The 23730-nt window shown below is 34.2% G+C and overlaps 1 protein-coding gene across 1 annotated transcript in view; it reads left to right on the top strand.

The window, feature by feature from the left end:
* The window catches only part of SLF1 (SMC5-SMC6 complex localization factor 1), a 57459-nt gene extending 35623 nt beyond the window's left edge, over window positions 1-21836 (top strand). Inside the window, exons 14-20 of the mRNA XM_058531893.1 lie at window positions 7155-7302; window positions 12977-13122; window positions 14522-14679; window positions 15481-15614; window positions 17539-17631; window positions 18053-18235; window positions 20839-21836. Of these exons, the coding sequence (XP_058387876.1) occupies window positions 7155-7302; window positions 12977-13122; window positions 14522-14679; window positions 15481-15614; window positions 17539-17631; window positions 18053-18235; window positions 20839-21320 (1344 nt within the window). The 3' untranslated portion in view covers window positions 21321-21836. The remainder of the gene's footprint in view (window positions 1-7154; window positions 7303-12976; window positions 13123-14521; window positions 14680-15480; window positions 15615-17538; window positions 17632-18052; window positions 18236-20838) is intronic.
* The last annotated feature ends 1894 nt before the right edge of the window (window positions 21837-23730 follow it).

Here is a 23730-nt window from a genome sequence, read left to right on the forward strand (position 1 = left end):
TGAGATTAAGGGCCAAAATGTGTTCTCTGTTGTTTTACATTTTTCTCTATCATGTATTAGGCCAAGCTTAATTGTTTAACTCTTCTGAATCTACTTTGTGAATTTTTTTTTTTGTAACAGTTTCTGCTTTATATATAGTGATGTCATCTTGTGATTCATGACTGATATATCATCATAACTGCTAGCACGGTAACATTTTCTTCAGGGATAGTAAACGTAGTAGTTAGGGTAGAGAGCTCTGGTGTCAAATGGCCATAAATTCTATTCTGTCTTAAGGAAAATTCTTATGTAGTTTCTTTTCTAATGTTTTCTCCATCCATTTTCTCTCCTCTACTTTTTAATTTCCAGTTAAACTTACGTTACACCTTCTTTTTGTATCCTCTTTGTTTTTTACCCTCTCATTTATATTTTCAGTTATTTTCCTACACTTGGAACATTCTGGATCGTGTCTTTTCATCCAATTTTTAGTTCACTAGTCTCTTTTTAGCTGTGTCTAATATGTTAAATATGACCATTGCATTTTTAATTTTTGTATTTTTTCCAGTTTTAGACTTTTTCACTTCTAAATTACTATACGTTTTTATGGTTTCTAGTTCCCTACAAAGTTTTCAAGGTTTTCTTTTGTCTTTGAACATTGCAGTAAGAGTTATTTTGTAGTCTATATCTGATTCTTTGATATTTGAAGTCTTTGTGGATCTGTTTCTGTTTGTTGTTTCTGCTGTTTCCTTCTCTTGTGCCTTATATAATCTCTTGCAAGCTAGTTATTGTTTACTATGTGCCATAAACTGCATTTGAAAAATTATAGAAACAATTTGTGGCCAAGACACAGAATATCTTCCTCCAGAGAGAATTTCTGTTGCCAGGTTCGAGGGTTCTTGGATAGTCTAAGTGAAGTACAGGAGTACAGGGCTACAAATACATGTAGTTTTGCTTCTGATTCGCTTCCTCTTGAGAGTGAAGGCCTGCAGGGTCTCGGTGTATTGGGTGTTAGGCCTTAGGATATGACTTTTATGCTCCTTTTCCCCTAGGCTTCAAAAACCACACTTCTGTATATCAGCTCTTTCTCCAGGGTCAACAAATGTCCTTAGGGCAAAGTCAGCTATTGGTGAGTGCCTCACTTGGCTTTTGCCTTCTCCTAGATCTTAGTTTAGCAATTTCTCATAACTTTCCAGAAAATGTTTTACATATTTTATTCAACATTTTTAGTTTTCTTCTATAAGAGGAAATTTATTCTATAAGAGGAAGTTTATCTGAATTACCTAGTCCTCTATTATCAGAAACAGAAGCCCTTACTGGTTTTTAAAAATTCTATTTAGGGATTGTCTGAGGCATGCTTAAAAAAGAAAATTCTTTTGAGGGCCCTATTTTTTTTTTAATTTGCTTTAAAAAAGGAAGATTGTTTCTGGGTATAGCTTGACTTCTTTGTGATCATGTAATCCTATTATGTGGCAATAACCAGGTGAGAAGCCACTTTCTTGTACGTGCGTCTGTTTTAAAAAGACATATGATTGTATAAATTTATGTAAATTGAAAATATTCAACCAAAATAGAACTATCTACACTTCATTGCTCTAATTTCCCATTCAAGTAAAGTGATGCCCAAGGTGCTGCAACAAAGGCTTTTACCTTACATGGAGCAAGAAATGCCTGATGTCCAAGCTGGATTTTGAAAAGGGAGAGGCACGTGAGATCTAATTGCGATTATTTGTTGGCTACTGGAGTGCTCCAAAGAATTTCAGGTTAGTCTATGTTTTATAGACTACAGTAAGACCTTTGCCTGTGTGGATCATGAAAAGCTATGGGCAGCTCTGAAAGAAATGGGCGTGCCTCAACACTTGATTGTCCCGATACATAACCTGTAGTGTGGACAAGAAGCCACTGTCAGCACAGAATATGGAGAGACAGAATGGTTTCCTACAGGCAACAGTGTCAGACAAGGATGCATTTTATCTGCCTATCTGTTTAATCTGTACACAGAACATATCAGACGAAAAACTGGGCTAGACTCAGATGAAGCAGAAGTGAAAATTGGTGGAAGGAAATACCAACAATCTAAGATATGCAGATGACACCCATCTTGCTGGCAGGAAGCAGCAATGACTTGAAACAACTTCTGATGAAAGTGAAAGAAGAAAGTGCCAAAGCAGGACCGAATTTGAACATCAAGAAGACAAAACTCATGACTACAGAAGAACTACATAACTTTAACATAGACAATGAAGACATTGAAATTGTTAAAGATTTTATTTACCTTGGTTTAGTCATCAATTTAAATGGAGACTGCAGCCAAGAACTCAAGAGAAGATTGAGACTCTGAAGAGTAGCAATGAAAGAATTAGTAAAGATCATCAGGTGTAAATAAGTGTCGTGTGAGACTAAGGCCAAGATTATCCACACCCTCGTATTCCCAGTTACTATGTACAGATGCCAAAGCTGGACAGTGAAGAAGACTGACAGGAAAAAGATTGATTCATTTGAAATATGGGGTTGAAGGAGATCTCTGCAGATACCGTGGACTGCCAGAAAGACGAACACGGGGGTCCTAGAGCAAATTAAGCCTGAACTATTGCTGGAGGCAAAAACGATAAAACTGAGGCTGCCCTATTTTGGGCACATCATGACAAGGCAGGATTCTTTGGAAAAAACAGTAATGCTGGGAAAGGTAGAAGACAGCAGGAAAAGAGGAAGACTTAATATGAGATGGATTGATTCCATACTGGATTGATGGCCAGTTGAGGATAATACTTCTAAGCTAAAATTGATAACATCCTTATTAAATACTATTTGCCTTTTTATGTACTTTTTAGACAATAGAATCATTAAGGATAATTTCCTCATTATGGAGCATTTCTTTTTTATCCATTTGATTATATAAATGAAATTGCTCCTTTATAACTGAAAACAATAATAAAACTGACGTTTTCACAATTTTACTAAATCACCAAAGGACTAGCACAGATAAGAATTTACTCAGGAAATACTGATGTAAATAGTAACAGATTTGTACATATTTAACTTGAAGATTTTTTGTTCAAATTTATAAATAAATTCAAGATATTTTTGAAGCAATCTAGAATAAATTGTAGCATCAGTTGTAATATGAGAACTGGTTTTAAACTTTGCAAACTAATTTTTATTTAACATTTGAATTGCTTAAATTCATATAAACTGTTTTTTTATTGTGTTACCTTATCTGTTAGAATTCATTCTTGTACTTAATTAAATCTTTTTGGCAGTTTCCAATTTCAAGAATTCCATGCATGTTCACAGACATCATTTTCTGTACTGTAAAACGTTTGTTTCTTGATTTGCTGAGTTGAAGCATTCAATTTAAGTCATTAGCTAAACAGAAGTCCTCAGTTTATGCTAATATTGTTTTGTCATAATGTCAATCAGCAAGTATTGCACAGTGACACAATGGCAGTGAATTTCATTGTCATTAATCTGAGAAAGCTTTGGGCTTTCCTTGGCAAAGAGCAGAGGTGGGCTGTGTCAAGGTTATGGAGGAGGTATAAATTTTACTAAGCTTGGTGGTGAGTCCTACTTTTCTTTGTGATGTCCTTAAGTACTATTTAACGATAACTCTAGAATTATAGGTAGAATGGAAGCTGGTTTGTATTTAAAGATAAGGAAATTGAGGCTAAAGAGTTTAAGTAACTTATTCAAGGTGTCACAACTTGTTAGGGCAAAGGCTTGACTAGAGGCCAAGTCTCTACTGCAACTTACTTTCTATTTCAAATGCCAGTGTTTAAAATAGGAAGAGGCACAATATGTGCATTATGTTTGCATCTTTTTGAAAGGAGGTACTAGAGGAGCAGTTTGTCATCTATTGCTGTGGGATACTGTGGAAAGCCCTAACCTGGGAGTTAGAAGGCCAAGATTCTGGTTTGTTCTATGTCATAATACTAGTCAATTTTTGGAAGATTGCCAAGTTTATAAATGAGATTACTTTTACTGGCAGATAATAAAGAACTGTATTGACCGAATGTCTGATGATAGACTTTAACAAATTAGAAAGGAATTCTAAGGTAAATATATGAATTATGTGCAAATCATGTCTATCTTTCATTTCTTTATTAATTCTTAGGGTATTCATGTTCTGTTCTTTCAGCTTTAGCAAACATTTCAGTATTCCAAAAAAGCTTTTCTCCTTTGATGGTTTATTTGCCATTTTCTCACTAATCCACTTCTAATGCATATATATCCACTATGCTAGAAATGCAGTCATGCATCGCTTACTGACAGGAATATATTCTGAGAAATGTGTCATTAGGCAATTTTGTCGTTGTGCAAACATCATAGAGTGTACTTACACAATCCTAGATGGTATAGCCTACTATCCACCTAGGCTGTGTGGTACTAATCTTATGGAACCGCTGTTGTATATGCAGTCCATCGTTGACTGAAATGTCATTACATGGCGCATGATTGTAGTAGCATTGTTTATATACAGAGTTGCAATGAGTGCAATCCATTGCACAGTGTCTTGGCCCTATTATAGTGAGTGTCATAGGTAAGAATATAGTATAAAAGGATCCAAGGACGTGATTTGAAAGTGTCTTTTATATAAAAATTTTCTGTGATGGATATGTTGCCACATATGTGGTATGTATGTTTAGCTAATGACATACAGATAAGAATAACTTTGGCAGGATCTTTCTTGTCAGGGTAAAGGAGCTACAGTCGTTCCTTGCAAGTCCTGCAGGGCCAACCTATCTCTAACTTTTAAATAACAGTAATATCAAAGTAAATTGAATATTAAGCAATATTGATATTTGTGGTGTCAGGTACATGTGTACATATATTTGTGAAAGGAAAGAGGGAGGGTCCCAACTGGTTGGTTTTATGTTATTTTTCATTGACGGAGTGCTGGATTGTAGTTTTATATGAGGCTTAACTCTGTAGGCTGACCTCTTTCTCTATCCAGAGTCTTAGAACCAGGGATCTGAAGTGATTCTGATTTACTATACCCTTGAGATGGGGGAATACTTTGAGAAATCAAACTTTACTGTTCTCTTGCTTCCTTCCTGAGCAGTGTCATTGCTGATATTCAGGTATACATTATTTTGGAAGAAATATTCTGTGGCATGGATCTCGACATGATCAGTTTGCTAGTTAAATAGAGATTTTCACTGTCCTGTTTTATGTTCTCTTGATAACTTGAACCATGAGAAGTAAAACTTGCTTAGAGTGGTCATCTGTGTGTTGTCTTTATAAAGAATGGAGTTGGCTTCCTGCAAAGTTCTTTGAAGAGTGGCTAAGACCCAGAGCTTAAGGGAGTCAATTCTGGTCAGCTGCAAGGCTGGGACCCTACCAGGCTCCAAGGGAAGTGTTGGTACTTTCCCAGCCTGCTGATATGGCCAGTCCTGCTGCTCGCTTCCCATGTCCCAACAGTTGCAACTGTGCTTAAACCCAGCCTTCTCTCAAGGCAGGAGAGGGGGTGGTGCTGACGCCCACTCATGAATCCTGACCTGGCAGTCAGGTTCTGTGTCATGGCCCCTGATCACATCAGAGGAAGTGCAGTGCTTCCCTAAGCATGCAGCTTAAAATCCGTTCAGCCCCATTCTTCAGAGTTTCTCTCCCATACTCTAAGTCCAGCCCTGCCAGAATACAGTGTGCTGCCCCAAGTGGGGTAGGGTGACAGGGGACCTGCACGCTTGCTAAGGACGCTGACTAATGGCTTTTCCCTCAATAAACACTGTTTCAGCAGGCCCGAGGTATATGCTGCTTGACCACTTGCCCTTGTTTGCACGAGAAACCAGAAGTAGAACTTCAGTTCGGAAATCATTTAGCTAATAGCTTCTTCTGACAGCAGTGATGCCCTAATGAAATACTGTATATACTGATAAGAATCTTGTCTGCTGAGGGTGGGAGAGATAAATCCAGTAGTCACTGAGTGCTCAAAGTACTAGAGATTTCTCTGTCACTAACCCCATATTAGGCATAGCATGGTGACAGAACGTAGCAGTTATAATCTATTTGGATACCATAACATTTATTAAACCTTTTCACATGCCTTCTACCCAACTGTTAATTTAGTGATTTTTTTCACGCATCCAACATGCCTAGACAAATACCAAAAATATAGGAATTTCAACTAGGTTTAATGTCATTGTGAAAAAGTGTTTACATTTAAATCAAAGGTGTTTAAAAACATTATTTTCACACCTCTTCATCTTCATAATTTATGGATTAGAAAGACATTTTAAACACTAGGGTAAAACACACTTATTGTAAGGTTCATATACCTTGCTATATTTTTTATAGGAATTTATTTATTTATTTTTTTTAAAGTTTATTTATTTATCCCCCCAAAGCCCCAGTAGATAGTTGTACGTCATAGTTGCACACCCTTCTAGTTGCTGCATGTGGGACTCGGCCTCAGCATGGCTGGAGAAGTGATGCGTCGGTGCGCGCCCGGGATCCGAACCCAGGCTGCCAGCATCAGAGCGCGTGCACTTAACCGCTAAGCCACGGGGCCGGCCCTATAGGAATTTAATAATGTTTATTATAGGAGTGATAATATAAAACAATATTTATACTTTTAAAACTGTGATCTCTATATATCTCTAAGTTAGGTAATGGTATTTGATATAGTTTGATAATTAAAATGTGAATCAATATATTTCTTTACAACAAAGGACAATCTTTACTAAAGCTTTTATTCATTGTTTTTCAAGTCTTTTTCTGGAAAATGCCATTTAGAGAAATGTAAAGGTTAACTTTATATATAAACAGTAGGTAGGAGTGGCTAAATCTATATTTTTTTGTAGTCGTAATGTTCCTGTTAGAAATCCACAGAAGCCAAGTACTTCCTCATTGTTTTAATGGAATTATTGCCTGACTAAAGAACTTGACACCATTGGAAAAAGTTATTTTAAAATTTTGTTATAGGCTATCCATATATAAGTCCTGGAAATTTGTTTTATTAACTGTTCTGTCATATAGATGTGGGGCAGGAAGGAGGAGGGAAGGAAGGAAAGGGAGACAATGGAGAGAAAGATTTAGTTTGCTAGGGTTCTTTTTTAGCATTAGGATACTCTATATTTTTAAATAGCTAAGTTTTGCCTCAACAAAAGTTATTCAAAATGAACACTGATAGAAATCATATATTTTAATATATTTTAGTAACATTTTTCCCATCTCAACGTTAGGTCTTCAAACATGAACTAGCTTACTTATTGACTGGAATTCTTGGAGCAGCAATAGATTATTGGATCTTCCTTGGTCTTAAGATGGGTAGAAATGTGATGCGACACATGTCTGATGACTTAGGAAGTTATGTTTCCCTCTCGTGTGATGGTAAGTGTGTCTATGTTATATTTTTCTTAGACCTATTGTGGGAATTAGTTTTGAGCTTCCTTTAGGCAGTCTGTAATCTTTAACATATGCTCATATGAACCTTTCCTTAAAAAGGTTATTTTTATATATACAGATTTTTTATATTTGTATAAGCAAACACACATATAGACAATATAAAGAGGAAGGTAAAAATTACCCATAAGGAATGCTTCCATACAGATAACCACTGTTAAGTTTTTAATATATTTCTTTCTAGGATTTCTAAGCATTTGTATATAGTTGAGTTCATATTATATATGTAATTTTGTATTTTTATTTTCCTCTAAATATTACATGAGCCTTCCCACATACACATCATTTATTTATTATTTTGATGGTTTCATAAAAATTGAATATTATAGTATAGAAAATAGTACCTAGAAATAAATTATTATATATATATAATATTATTAATGTTTTTCTTAATCTTACAACTTAAAATGAAAATTAAAATCCTATGCAAGTAAACATTTAACTAGACAAATTGAAAAATTAGTTATTCTCTTTTCATTGGAGAGATAGGTTTGCTTTTTTATGTATGATGTTTTAGAATTTCACGTGGTAAGAACTATTTTTAGTACCTTTAATACTTCTAATCATTTCACGTTGAGTAGAAAGCATTATATGTTTCTCTTATCTGTGCCATATGAACAGTTCCCAGGTCTCTGCCTGCATGAATACTTAACAGTATTAAAAAATGAAATTCATTGAATCAGAATACTTACTATGTTATAAAGCCACTTGCATTAACTTGGGTTATATCATTGGTGAAAACATTTTCCCCACGTTCCTGTTGCTGTATAATTTTTCTTATTATAACATGAAAAGCTGCTACTATTTTCCACTGAGTCTGTGGTCTAACAAATGAGCATGGATGAAGCAAATAGAAGTAATTTATATGTATAATTTCCTCACTCTTCCTCCTTTCCCCATTATCTAATTTAATTTAAAAGTCCCTCTAGAATAAGTGGGGAGAGTAATATTATTTAAGCAACATGATGACAGAACTCATTTTTATGTGCTCACCTTGTGAAAGGTTCTACCTAACTCTTTTGGGTCTCCAAAGTGAGGGAGGCTTCCATAAGACCTTATATATATTCCTAAACTTCAAAGCCAGTTTAGGGAACCATGAACCTTTTTCTTTCTTTTTTTCTTAATTTCTGTAATCCTAAATTCCTAAAATAAACATATTTTGAACCAAGTGAGCTTTTTGTGGCCCTCAAACATAAAAGATGATTTTTAAATAATTAAAAATATTTTAGACTGCCAAATAAGTATTCTATTTTGTAACACGTGTTTCAGTGTGTCTTGGTTTTATTTAAAAGAAAAAGTTCTTGATTATGCTGTCAATCACTTTAATACTTTGAAGAGAGAGTCTAGAATAGGCATCCAGTTTATAACTGGGTTCAGGATTTATTCAATGATACCCTCTGCAAAGAGAGGTCTCTTTTTATACTACTGAAGTTAGAAGATTTTTATCTAAAGCGTTTTATCTCCTTTCTTTTTTCCTCTTTCTTTTTCATTGAGCTGAGGGGTGATTACTGTTCCTTTTGTGGAGTAGCTGTCCTTTGTTGTATGACTTTTTAACATTTCTTAGCTCAAATTCAATCTTCCTTCAGAACTCTTTCTTATCATTTCTTTCCCACCATTCCTACTAGGTAGGTTTTTCTTTTTTTCCTCATTTTAGAAACAGCAGAATTCTGGCATTTTTGCCAGCATGAGAACTAAACATTCAGCTAAAAGGATTCTGTTTTCGTTCCATAAAGAAACCTCTTTGAGTTTGGGGACCCAAGACAGGATTAGCGGTGGCTATCAGTATAGTTATATGTGTTGTTTCCAGTATGTATTGGTTACCTTTAGGGAAATATAACATCTTATAGTTTAGCCAAATGCATGAAATAATAACCTTGTATTAACAGAGTTCTACTATGTGTTATACATCAGCTTTAATGCTTTGCTTATATTCTGAATTTCTGTTCACTTGAAAGCAAAGTGTTGTATCCAGTGTTGTTCCCAATTTTCACATTACAAGTTTAAACCCAAGTCTGAGCCTGTGACTGACTTAAGCTAAAACTAGCCTTTAACCTTGCCATTATAATCTTGTTGACAGGCTGAGTGATTACTTTGCTCCCCAGAATTTACGTTTGATTTCTTATATTTAAAACTCTAGGTGAGATTTAAACTGTATCCCTGTTTGAAAAGTGTGTTTAAGCCTTTCCTTACCCTTCTCAAAACTCATGCATAATTGGTTCCTTAGGCTTCCAATTAGGCTATAGGTAGGCAGTGTTTAAAAATTTAACATATATTTCTAAAAATGGTTCAAATTAATATCTTCCTAAATTTTTATTATGAGTACATCTTGGTTTTTAACCTTTGTTGAGAGACAGAAATCAAGTGAACAGTTTACCCTTAAGAGAGCAGTCACTTTTCTACTGCTAATATGCAAAATTAAAGTGTTTTATGGAGTGTGTAGAATTATACACTTATCGATACAAGTGAACCAGTTGTTCTAATAATGTCCTTTTTGTCAGTATTTTGATATTTTGGTGAAGAACCATTTCTTTTTCTCTGTGGATACTCCCATTTTTTTTTTTTTTTGCATTTTTGCATTTTCTTTGCATTAGTCTTCAGCTCAGTTAAACTATTTTTTCTTTTCCTAAGTCATTAGTAAAGATGTTATAATTTGGCTGTTATATAACTTCCAATTGAAGCTATTTTTCTGTCTTTCTCATTTATGGCAAACTGGATATCTTGGTTTTTCCTAGTCAAAAAGTATAAAATTCATATTGTGATGCTACTTAGATTCAGATCTACTGAATTAATTTTAGTTTAGTAAAATTGTTGTTAATTGTTTTGTAGAAAATTAAGACAGAAGCTATTTCAGTAGAGAAGTAAAAATCCTTTCTTTTTCCTATCAGATCTCGTGTCCATCAATCCCACATAGATGCCATTCTCTTTTATTTCTAAACACTTTGAACAGAAAGAGTTTCCTTATATCCCTTTCTATATTTTAAGATCAAGTGTTCTGAAATTTGTTTTTTATGCCTAATTGAAATTCCTGATGTATTGGCTTAAACTAGAAGTTGGCAAACTTTTTTGTGTAAAGTACCAGACAGTAAATATTTTTGGCTTTACAGGCTCTACAGTCCCAGCTACTCAGCTCTGCAGTTGTAGTAAGGAGGCAGCAAAACCCAATACATAAGTGAACATGGCTGTGTTCCAGCAAAAGTTTATTCATAAAAATAGGCGGCAAAACATAGTTTGGCAATCCCTAACTTAAACTTATTTCTTCTCCTGTTTTCAGTTGGAAGAAAACATGTCGTCAAAATCTACTATAATCCCTTTCACATCTTTAGAGAACTTTAATAAAGCTTCCTTTGCCCTTCTCAGGCTACATGGTTATCTTTTCGTGATAAATACTTTTTCCAAACCTTTATTCACTTTTATTTTTTTTATGTCCATTCTAATCCCTCTCCATGCTTCAGACCTCTTCTATAAATATAAATTTTTATAATTTTACTAATTGAGTCCAAATGTTTCTATTCTCTTCACTTGTTCTATTTACTTCATTTATTCATTTTATCTATTATAGTCCCTTCATTTATGCCAAATTTTTATGGCACTCTACCAGGCATTGAGCTAAACACTTCATATACAGGAAGGAAGGAAACAAAACATGGTCCTTGCTTTTTTGGAGCTTTCAGTGGGAGAGGCAGACTGTAATTAAGTTAACGTAAATACGTCGTTTAAAAATGCTAAGTGCTCCAAACAAGAAAAACTAGGTGTTGAGATGGGTGAACTTAACTTTATATTAGGTGGTCATGGAAAGCAGAACCTGGAGGATAAGTAGGAGTTTGGCAGGGTTAGGGAAGCATGCTCCAGTCAGAAGATACAACATTTGCCAAAACTCTGAGATAGGAAAGAGCTGGGCCTGTTTGAAATCCTCTGGTGCCTGGCTGTTGGCAAGCAGCAAGAAGAGTGGCCAGAATAAAGCCAAAGAAGGGGTAGAGGAGTTTGCATAGGAACTTCTAAGCCATGTTGAGGAGTTAGAAGACGTTTATCAAGGGAGTAGGTTGATCTGATTAGCTTTTTTAAAAAGATCAGCCTGGCTTGGCTCTCTAGCCAGTCGTTCATTCATTTATCAAATACTAAGTGTATTCTGTACAAGTTAGTGACCTACAGCCTGTGAGGGCTACAAAAATGATCCTGCCCTAAAAGGTCTTACAGTCCAGGGGCTAAATTTCTCATGTTCTCTTATTCATCTGTTATTTATCATTCCCTTTGAATGTGTGACCCGGTGATATGTGGATTCATTATACTTTGTATTTCCTATTTCTTTAAACCTATCAAATGCTCCTTCTAGATGAATAACTCCATTTGGAAGTTCCAAGGCAAGAGTGTCTCTTTTGAACTGTACAGTGCAAGTTATTTCTGCTTTGCTTTTGCCTGTGTTTAGAGGTGATATATTAAGAGATCAATTGGTTGTAGTAAACTCTGTGATGATAGATATGCTTTTTTTAATGTATATAACTAGAGATTTAATGTTCAAAAGAACTTTTGATGATCATCCTTCAGTTTACTGCTTGCCAAGTTTCAGATAATTCTAACAGCCTAGTAGTAGGTTCTGAGTAGTAGGCTATAAAAAAAAAGATTGTAAATAACCCATTACTCATTTCCAGTTGTTGCAATTTGTATCTCTGTTGAGGCTATTTTGGAAAGGATTATTTGAATTCAGCAATCATGTGTCTGTGTGGAGCTAGCTGGATCTCCTTAACATCTGACTGGAGCCGTTTGTCCATATGGCATTCTGCCACAAGGCAAGAACCTCAGGTCTCTTTAGTCAAGGAGAGTTTCTTCCTTACCCTGGGCCAGATAATTCTTTGTTGTTGGGGGTTGTCCTGTGAACTGTGAATTGTAGTATGTTTAGGAGCATCTCTGCCTTTCACCCACTGAATGCCAATAGCACCTCCCCTCCCCAGCAAAAATTGCTAAATGTTCCCTGGGGCAAAATCCCCCCCTTAGTCCATCACCGCCCCACCCCCTCCGCCCCCGCCTTGCTATAGTAGAGTGCATACAAACTTCTAAGGAAATCTTTAGACATTTTCTCTCTTCTTTACCTTTCCTCCTTCTCTGCAGTGATGGGATTCATGGGTGCTGTCAAGGGAAAGGGTTTAATTTCTTTCTTCCTATCAGCTCAGGACTAATCACTGCAAATTAAATACATGTGTACCCATTTAAAAACCAAGTACCCGTTTTCCAAAGACACAACTCCATTGAGGGAAGAAATCTTTAACATTAATTGGAAAGCATAGTGATAAATTTCCATGCCTGTCTATCTATTCATATATCATCTGTCTATTCATGTGTGTATATATAATTTGAAGACTTTTATTTAAAATAATAAAAAGTAATGATTGTTTCAAATGTGAGAACATGTACCATAAAAAAAAATTTTCTCTTGAAAGGCAAGGAATAGGAATATTATCTGTTTTTTGTGGTTTAACATTATGTGGGTGAATCTTACTGGTGTAGGAATCATCATTTCAATGAATAAAATCCACAGAGGAAATAGTCTATAGAAAGAAATTTTATAGGGTGTAGCAATAACTGTATTTACTTCTCTTGTTTTCTACAGACTTTTCTTCACAGGAATTAGAGATTTTCATTTGTTCCTTTTCCTCCTCCTGGCTTCAAATGTTTGTTGCAGAGGCAGTGTTTAAAAAGTTGTGTTTACAGAGTTCCATCAGTATTTCTTCTGAGCCACTCTCTCTTCAGAAAATGGTAAGCACCACTCTTTTCTAGTTCTTTTAATTTCCAAGTGAGTTCATAAATTCAATTTAAAAATATTCTTAGTTATTTCTAATAATTGGACAGAGGATATTAATCATAAATCTTTCAAATCTATATAAGAGCAGGTATTTTTCCACCTGAAAAATAGATTAATTAGTGAATAGAAATTTTAATTGCTTGAGAGTAACTAAGGATTGATAACGGAAAAATAATACAAGAATCTTTGTTTCCTAGTCACTTGCCGCAGTACATAAGATTGTTATTTTGGAAAGACCTAGATGCAAAAAAATTCTACATAGTATTTAGTGGTATTTAAAAAGCAATTTGCAAATGATGCCAATAGTTTTTCCTTTTTATCCTGTATATGCACACACACATAAGCTGCATTTGATCCAAGATCTTCCAGTTATATCTTGGCTATCTTTAGCTATTATTAATATCCAATATCTCCAGCAGTTTCTTCAACAATGAGAAATATGCTTATTAATTGGTCAGATTGGACAAATACTGTTTTGCAACAATCCTTGTCTTTAACAACTTTTGCACTTTTTTTTTTTTTAATTTTTATTTATTTATTTTTCTCCCAAAGCCCCAGTAGATAGTTGTATGTCATAGCTGCACATCCTTCTAGTTGCTGTATGTGGGACGCGGCCTCAGCATGGCCGGAGAAGCAGTGCGTTGGTGCGCGCCCGGGATCCGAATCCGGGCCGCCAGTAGCGGAGCGTGCGCACGTAACCGCTAAGCCATGGGGCCGGTCCTGCACTTCTTATTCCATTTATTCCAGACTTGTTTTCTGTTGAAGGAAGGCATTATCAAAATGGAAATGACAAAATATGTGTTGTACATAAACCATAAATATTAAAAATATGCAAGTGAATTATAACAAGTTGGGCATAAGACTAATCAAAAGAACTTTCCTAAATGAGCTTTAAAATTGAATTCGAGGGGCCAACGCTGTGGCATAGTGGTTAAGTTTGGCACACTCCACTTCTGCAGCCTGGTTTCACAGGTTTAGATCCCAGGTACAGACCTACACCACTGTCTGCCATGCTGTGGCGGCAACCCAGATACAAAATAGAGGAAGGTTGGCACAGATGTTAGCTCATGGCTGGTCTTCCTCCAGCAAAAATAAAAAAAAAAAATTGAATTCAAAAAAATAATTATTTTCAAGAAAGTATTTTTCTTCTTGTGTGTGTCATATTGACTTAATGACATGGAACTGCAGCTTTCTTAATATTTTAGCATGTTCAGAGGAGATGGGGTGGTAACCATAGGGATAAAACCAAGAGAACGTAACTAAATTTATTGGTGAAATGAATCAAGTAATTTCTCCTTACTGCTTTCTAGGTCTTTGTAGTTGAGAAAGCAATATAATATTATTTTGCAACAGGTATATTCCTATTTGCCAGCTTTGGGGAAAACTGGTGTGCATGGGACTGGAAAGATATCAAAGAAAATAGGACAGCGACCTTGCCTGGAATCTCAGAGGGCCTTACTAATGCTGAATGGTGCTAAACAGAAACAAGTCGAAGGGCTGCCAGAGTTACCGTAAGTGATGCTTGTGTACCAATTCTGCTTTGTTTTCAAGTACAGCTTTTTCTCTGACACATTTCTTGAACTTTATGGTTATCTGTGATATTGTCTAAATTATACTGATTAGGATAAAACTCAGTTTTACACCTATAAATACACATGATCAACATTTTCGCTTTCCTTAGTTCAAGGTATATGCTTTCTTTATATTAAGATTAAGTGCTTTCCAAAAGAAATAAAACTATTTATCAAATTACTGTTCCACACAATTTTTGCCCTGTAATTTAAATTACTACTTGTATATAATAAAGATGGGATTTCGGAATGCGTGGTCATGTGAGATGCTCTGAATTGTTATAATAGCTTCCCCCAAATGCGAAAAAGTATGCTATACATTTTCCTCTAAAAGTATGCTGTGTAAAACTCAGAAAACCTGAAGTGTTTTTAGGAAGACAAGAAGAGAATGAGAGTATGAAAATAAGAATGGGGAGCAGGGGCCTGCATTTTGATCTTATTAGCACTTTGCTTTATTCTCTCTGCCAAATATAGTTTACTTGGTCTCTTAATCTACCTGACATTCCATATTCATAAATTTTTCAGTGGGCAGTAGGGGTGCGAGATTAATAAAATGAAAATTAATGTGTTAATATTTGTTTCTATACAGTTGAAATAAATATAAAAATAGAAGGCAGTAACAATTTGAATGAATAAAGGGGTTTAAATTAAAAGAAGGCTATATTTAAAAACTACCATCTAATGTATGCTGCCATGCCATGGTGAAAAACAAGCTTTCCTTATTTCTTACTTTGTTTTCAGAGAGCTGAACCTTGCTAAATGTTCCTCATCATTAAAAAGATTGAAAAAGAAGTCAGAAGGAGAATTGTCATGTTCCAAGGAGAATTGCCCCTCTTTAGTTACAAAGATGAATTTTCATAAGACTAATTTAAAAGGTAAAACCAATTATCTAAATTAATTTATGCTAGGAACTTTTCATGGTTGTGGTCAGTGTTTGCAAGTTTTACGCACTGGCCCTGATGAATACTTGAACTTAACTACTGGACTAGGTCCAGGAAATACCTTCCTGGATAGCATATTATTTTTTGAACTGTCATTTATACAAAAAAAGTGATTGTTGCATACCCAGTATAAAAGAGTATTCCTCCCCTTCTTTTCTCCCCCTGCCTCTCCAGATATTAACCACAGTGTGTGGCTCACATTTAGCTCATTTTAGACTTGCCCACCTTACTTTTCTATTCTACCTCAACCTATGCTACTTAGGATCAGTGTCTTCTGATTTGAAAGTATAATTCAGTCTTCATCTCTTTCAATCCTAGACATTTTGTGAACAAAGAGTGAGGAGGAGGCTATGTTACATAGCTGTGTTAAGCATATGGACTCTTTTCTTCCAGGCATGGAGCCCAGACTATGAAATGTGTTTGGCTTTTGGTTCTAACTATACTGGAACCTAAGTACCTAAAGGATGGGGTAACAAGAATAGCATTGTAATAATTCACTCCAGGACCTCTTTTACTTAGGCACCTCTTAACTTGCAAATATAAGTTACCTTCCGTGAGTCCACACCTGGCCAAAGTAAATTGCTGAGTCTCTTGTTTATGAGCTATATCATGTTGTTAATACAAATATTATCATTATGACACCAATGGAAACAGTAACCATGAAGCTCTTATAATCTTTCAACATGATATAAGTTCATAATTGCATATCACAAATTCAAAATAACTGCCCATTTGGCTGAAAATGTGAAAAACATTTTAAATGAGAACTCAGGTATTAATGTCACAAAACAATGTCCTTTTTCTTTGTTTATTGTGCCAGAAAGTAAAATGAATATGAATGACTTGAGGCTGAACAGCAGAAGGAACTGGGAAGGAGGAAGAGAATTGAGAAATAGTAGAGAAAAACTTCAAAAGCTTTTCAATGCATATAAAAGAAATGTTTTGATGAAAGTTATAGAGATAATCTGTAAAACTGAACACTGTAAAATGTGCTACTTAGTATTTTATAGCTTAAGAAAGAGTTTGATCCAGTATTTCATTTGTTTTCTAAGCAATCACTTATGGTTTTTATTAATTCCACTACATCAAATTATCACTTATATTTTATTAATCTCGGTTATAACAGAGATGGATATAGACAGTTTTAGCCAGCACACACTAATTGCATCTCTCCTAGAAAAAAACTTTGCCATTCTATTTGTCACTCTCGTTCAGCTTTAAATGGTACTAGAGATTTTTTTCGTGTGTGTGTGTGTGTGTGTGTGTTTATGTTAAGATTCCCCCATTTCTCCTTCTCTATGCTGCTGTAGCCAAGCCAGACAGCCTATTGAGAAGCAGCAAACCATCTGTTAATGGATTTGAAGTTCTGAATTATACTTGAGTGTGTAGAGGCACTCGTGCTTAGCCAGAAACATTCATTTGAATTAAGCTATAAATGCTGTATAAAAAAGAGCCATACATTTAACGTAGGTTCATGAATAAATTTAAGAGAGGGCAATTGCACTCTAAACTTTTATTGCTGCAAAACCCAGTATTTTTGGTATTCTTTGATCATTTGGGGGTTTTATAGCGGGGTTGAAGCTTTAAACCTTGAACTAGGGGGAGACAATACCTGTGTTAAACCTTTTGCAGTAGAATTTCATTGCTGAATTGCTGATAGAACAGAAGCTCTATGGATTGGTGGGGTTCCCTCCCCCCCCCCTTTTTTTTATGTGAGAGATGTTTAAACCAGTCAAAAGGAAAACTCAATAAATAATTTTCTGGCATGGGGCCAGATCTCCTAGTTCATGCCCTTTGATTATTTTCTTTAGTTGATATCTTGTGTTCTCTGGAATAATCTATTAATTTTTGATGGCAGGAGAAACAGCGCTCCATAGAGCTTGCATAAATAACCAAGTGGAGAAATTGATTCGTCTTCTCTCTTTGCCAGGAATAGACATCAATGTTAAAGGTAAGTTCTAAATCTTTGTGGTCTAATCCAATGTGTTAATATTTGTGGTATTAAATAGTTTTATGTCAACATTAAGAAAAATCAGTTAAGTATATTTACCTAACATATCTTTAAAATATTGCCAGTAGCAAAACCAAGAAATTCATCATATGTTGATTTATTAATAGTTCAGAAACATTTTTTGGTGTTCATATTTTTATCAGATCCCAACATCAATATTTTTTAAATGTTTTAGTTTATTTTAATTCGTTTTTCTTACAATTAGAAATATGATTGCACCCTTGGCATTTTCATCAAAACATTCTATTTATGTATGAGGTACCTAAGAAAGTCACACTGGTAAGGGAAGCAGAATATCAATACCTCACTACCAAAAGTAGGACTTTTGCTGTTTTAAAACTTGCCTTGATTTCTAATTTAGACAATGCTGGCTGGACGCCTTTGCATGAAGCCTGTAACTATGGCAACACAGTGTGTGTCCAGGAAATTTTGCAACGCTGTCCAGAGGTAGATCTGCTCACTCAAGTGGACGGGGTGACTCCTTTGCATGATGCACTGTCAAACGGACATGTAGAAATTGGCAAGCTGCTACTCCAGCATGGGGGTGAGTGCATTTATGCTAAACGGGTTTTGATAAATTATCCAGTTTTTTGATGAATCCCTCAGAGGTAGATAGCATTTTATATTTCAGATCTGTAAGGCAATATTCCTGTATTTCATGTTAATGAAAAAGTAAAGATAAAAGTCTCCTGGAATGTAAGCACCTTTTATTTAGTAGGGATAAAAGCCTTTTCATAGTATGTATGTATTTATTTATTGTATTATTAAGCCTATTTAGATTTGTGTATAAGAGTATGTTTGAATTAGGTGTGTTGGTTTTTAATATTAATCCTTTTACTTAAAGGGTGTAATGTCTTTATGAACCAGCCATTTCTGAAAGCTTATTAATAAATGAATGTAAATGTTCAATTGTGATTACTTGGATTTTTCATTCTTGTTTCATTTCCTGTGTATAAATGTTAACTCAATCTTGTCTTAATGAGTCATTTCTTTACAGACTATAAAAAAAGATATCCTAGAATATCTTTTCTTCATTCACATTTTGCAGTCAATTAAGTTAAAGTAGGAGGATTTTCTTAAAGGTGGTAATTGTTGTGCAGGGGTTTTGTTATAGAGGTAATTTGAGCTTAATATTCATCTACTGCTTTTTCTGCTGATTTTTGATCTCTGCTTTCAGAAAGCACCTCCCTTTGGTGACATTCTTATATCTGAACTGAATAAAAAAATTTTGCATCAAAATTTTCAAAATTGATTTGTGTTTTAAGAGAAAAACAAAAGAAAACTGATGACTAGCTTATAATGCAGACATAAGGATTTGTATAAATTTTTATTACTTCTATTTGTACTAATTTTAACTTGAAATTTAAAATGACTTTCTCCTATAATTAAAGCTATTTGATTCTGCGTGAAAATAAAAACCATAATTTCTTTAGTTATCTTTTTACTATATGTATATCTAGGAAAGTCTGTATAGCATGGTAGCTTAAGACGTTTGGTTATTTATAGTCTTCTCCTGCCCCCTAAAGGCCTTGGTGTGTCTGTTTTACTGACATCATTTCATAATGAATATATTTTTCAGTTCTTCTAGTTTTTTTAGTGTTATATATTTATTAAACCATAATGAAGTGTTTGATTTTTCTACTCAACCATGTATCTAACATTCCAAGCCAATACTTGGCCTTGTTTCAAATGGTTTAAGTGATGTAAGAGTCATTATTATGTTAAGTCCAGTTCTTCAGAAGAGAATGGCATTATACTAACCAATGTGAATTTTTCTAGGGCTTTTGGTAAAGAATAATAAATGGATGAGTTCCTTGTCCTAAGAGAGGAAATCTACTTGTACTTGCATTTATCAAGGTCCTTTGGCAATCATACAGACTTTCCTCTGCCTTAGTCATATTCTGAGTTTGGACCTGTCAAATGGTTTGACACCATCATTGTAGTAACTACATTATCTCTTCATTGTGAGTCACTCAGTCTTGAGAGCAATAATTTAAAGAATTTATTTACGTCTCTAAAGACTTTGTTTAATTTGGTACCTTGTGTCCATAATTTTGTTGTATTTTTTTTTTAACAGGAGTAACTTGCAACATTTTTTTTTGAAATATCAACATAATGAAAAGAATCCTAATTTTGATTTAGAATTATTTTTTCCATAAATTATACATTAATCATATATCATCAGTGGTTCATCTTTTATATTTAAATACATTTTATATCTAGGCCACTACACATCTGATCAGATTCATAAGAGTTTTAGCAACTATAATCTATTCTCTCTCTCTGACAATATGATCTATGTTGTATGGTAGGATCTTCTGATTATGTCTGCTAGTACTAAAACCTTTATATCCTTTATAACATTTTTATGGCAAAGTACATAAATAATTGTAGGACTTGACTGACGGAGGTACAAAGTACTCCTGTACTTTGCTATGTGACCAAATACTGAGTCATTATTGTTTTGTCCCTCCTACATCATCCTTTACTACCTAGAGGATAAACTCTGTCTTCAGTACTTTCTAAGTAGGTGGTTAGATGGGTTTAGCTAGGATAGATGGATGAAATCTGAGTTTGACGCAAAAAACTTAACATTTAATTTTTTGTGAATCAGTTACCTGTACTAAAAATTGAACATAAGCGAGGGTAAATGAAAAATGCATTCTGTGTCTGGGCAAAGTTTTGCAGTCCTTGCACTGCTACACTTGCCTATCAGCAACAGAAGGGGCAGTGCTTTATCCTCTTGGTGACATTAGGAGATACGTTTCAGACTCTTCTACAAAATTTAAGATGAATACATTTTCTTAATTTCTTCCGGGAACAAAGAAATTCTTATTTCAAGATGACAGTTTATAAAGTTTTATAAAAGTTTTTTTTCATTTATAATCGTATACATTATTTATTGAACTAATGCATGTACTTTTAGGCAAACCTCATTAGGCAACTGACTAGAATTTTGTTTTTTTAATGTACCTCTATTAGGCAGTCAATATGTATAACCAGTTAATTATGTCAACATGAATTAGTACAAAATATGATTGTAAACAGAGACCTGGATGCTTTGGGGAAAAAGAGAGAGAAAACAGCTGTTAAGCTGCCAAAATAAAAATGTTTTGCTCTTAACGTTTTGCATTTTCTTTTTCACAGGCCCAGTGCTTTTACAGCAGAGGAACTCTAAAGGGGAATTGCCCTTGGATTATGTGGTATCATCTCAAATAAAGGAAGAACTATTTGCCATTACAAAAATAGAAGATACAGTGGAGAACTTTCATGCACAAGCAGAGAAACATTTTTACCACCAGCAACTTGAATTTGGCTCATTTTTACTTAGCAGGATGTTGCTAAATTTTTGTTCAATTTTCGATTTATCTTCAGAGTTTCTCTTAGCTTTCAAAGGGTTAACTCATCTAAATGAGCTGCTTATGGCTTGTAAGAATTATAAGGAAACCACCAGTGCTCATACTGACTGGTTATTGGATCTTTATGCTAGAAATATAAAGACATTGCAGAAGCTCCCAAATATCCTTAAGGAACTGCCTGAGAATTTAAAAGTCTGTCCTGGAGTACATACTGAGGCCTTATTGGTGACTCTGGAAATGATGTGTCGGTCAGTCACAGAGTTTTCATGATGATGCCAAAAAATATGAGTCAACTTTCTAAACCTGCCCAGCTTGCTTTGACATTTATTATGGACGTCGTAGCTTATTAACAAAAATTAATTTGATTTATTTATTGACAGAATATGCAGCCTTGCTAAATTTTAAAGACACTTAAAGAACTTCTGCAAAACTATAGTATAGACTTCTGTCTTTTTCCAGTGTATAGAATTTGGCTCAAAAGTAAAAAATAGTTTTGTGTGGTGTACATTGCTTTCACTAATATTTAGTATTATTTTTGCTCTGAAAGTGATATTATTTATCTATTTATATTGTACATGTAAAAAGTTTTAATTTAAATATTTTTTCAAATCAAAATGTAATGTTCTCTATCCCAGATGTTCCAGGTCTTAGAATCATGGCAAGGATATTCATGCAAATGTGTGTCTACAAACATGTAGCTCCTTGTTTTTTCTCTGTAGGCTGTTGGACTAAAATACTCATTTTATTTTTGTTTAGTGTTTCTAAAATAAACATTTCTAAAATTTACAATAATAATATTCTTTTGGTTTTTAAATGTAGTGAATGTGCAAAATTTGACAGTTTGATCCCTTGATTTATTTTAGCAGTTCATGTACAAAGTGTATTTCTGCTCCATGTAACCACTATTCTGTAAGTGAAAACATTCTGCTGCATAATAAGTTTAATTAAATATTAAGATTATAAGTGGCAACTAAGTAATAGATTTGAGATTTTCTAAAATCTTAATGTACAGCATGAATTTACAGAGTAGTAACCTTTCAATTTGCAGTTTTTTCCTAATATCAACTTATAGTAAAGCTATAAGAAAAGGTGTAGATAATAACCACTTTTGAAATTGGAGTTGCTTCACTAGTGGGAATAAGTTACATTGTGATACAGCTGGAAAAGAAACACTACAACTTCCATTTAGCTTTTAGATAACTAAAGTGATGATCTCACAGCAATTAATCTGCTAAAGAAGCACATTTTAGTTTTACCTTGAAAATAAATCTTTTAACAAGTATACAAACACAAAGTGTTTTATTGCTGGGTTTATAATCTAAACTGAAAACTGCTCCCTTAGATATCAGCTCTGAATAAAAATCTAGTTTTTTCCTATATTTTTAAATCAGTAATTTTTTACACATTCTGTAATAAATATTAGTTGTTTCTAGTTAGCCTTCAGATGTGACATCATACAAATCTCTCAATATTAATCTGCAAAAATATCAGAGAAAACATGATGTTGCAGAGACTATCTAAGGAACATTGAAATACTCAGAGAGAGAGTCAAGTGCTTCCCCAGATGATGAATAAAAGCATTTTCATTCCAAAGAGTAGGCACTTTACCTCAGTTATGAAGGCACCTGGAATAATGTTTGCTTGGTAAACTAATATAACTTTAAAAACATAGACTTTGACATTAGACACATAGTTTCAAGTCCTTGTCTAATTTCTTATTAACTAAATTACAAGGCAAATTCCTTTTGAGCTTTGGTTTTCTTACCTGTGAAATGGAAGTAACATAAGGTATCTTTTTCATGATAGAATTAAGTTAGCATATCTCCTTTATGGCACTTAATAAATGTTGCTCCCTTTCTAGTTCTTACCTCCTCTTTTTAGTTATAATGAATCATTTAAGTAAAGTAGGATAGTAATTGCTTAAGGTGGTAATAATTCTAAGTTAATGAAATATCAACGTCATGAGTTGGAGTGTTAAACTGCTAAGAAAAAGTAGTTTTCTAAATTAAATGTTCATAAGAAATATTCATTTAGTTGCAATTAGTATTAATATTTCATAACTATTGTGTTTGCCAACTTCTACAAGCCATGATGACATGAAAGTATTAAACACTCAAATGTCACTGAGGTCTTTGCCTTTAAGAAGGTTTCCTTGCAGTTTTATACTTCTTCAGAAGTGCAACTTGGCAAACATAGGTTACTATGTTCTGTGGCCTAGTTAACAATACCAGTAAATGTATATGAATTTAAACCTGCAATGAGAAACTTATTTCCAATATTATTTCTTGTATTTTATTTTAAAAAACATAATAATTGCCTTAAATCTATCTTGGAATTAGAGGAAGTAGAAATTTTAATAAATAAAATAAAATTCATAGTCTTTCCGAGTCCTAGGTTTTTAGTTGTAGACATCTCCAAGTTGCAGCAGCTGAAGACAGGGCTGAGTAATGCTGTTCTTCATTATACTTTGCTAGATTTCATATCCTAGTTCAATGGAAAAGTGAAAAAAAAGCCTATGAAAGCCCTTATTACAATATAAATAAAACCTGGAAGGAGATTTCTGAGCTAACATTCAGCTTTTCTCGTGCGTAATCCCCACAAATATTTGGAGTATAGAAGATTTAGAATGTTTACTAGCAGCTCCTTAGGAAGGATCTGTATGAAGTTTGAGTTTTCTAGC

This window comes from Diceros bicornis, chromosome 1 (genome assembly GCF_020826845.1).
Source record: "Diceros bicornis minor isolate mBicDic1 chromosome 1, mDicBic1.mat.cur, whole genome shotgun sequence".
Classification (NCBI taxonomy): domain Eukaryota; kingdom Metazoa; phylum Chordata; class Mammalia; order Perissodactyla; family Rhinocerotidae; genus Diceros; species Diceros bicornis.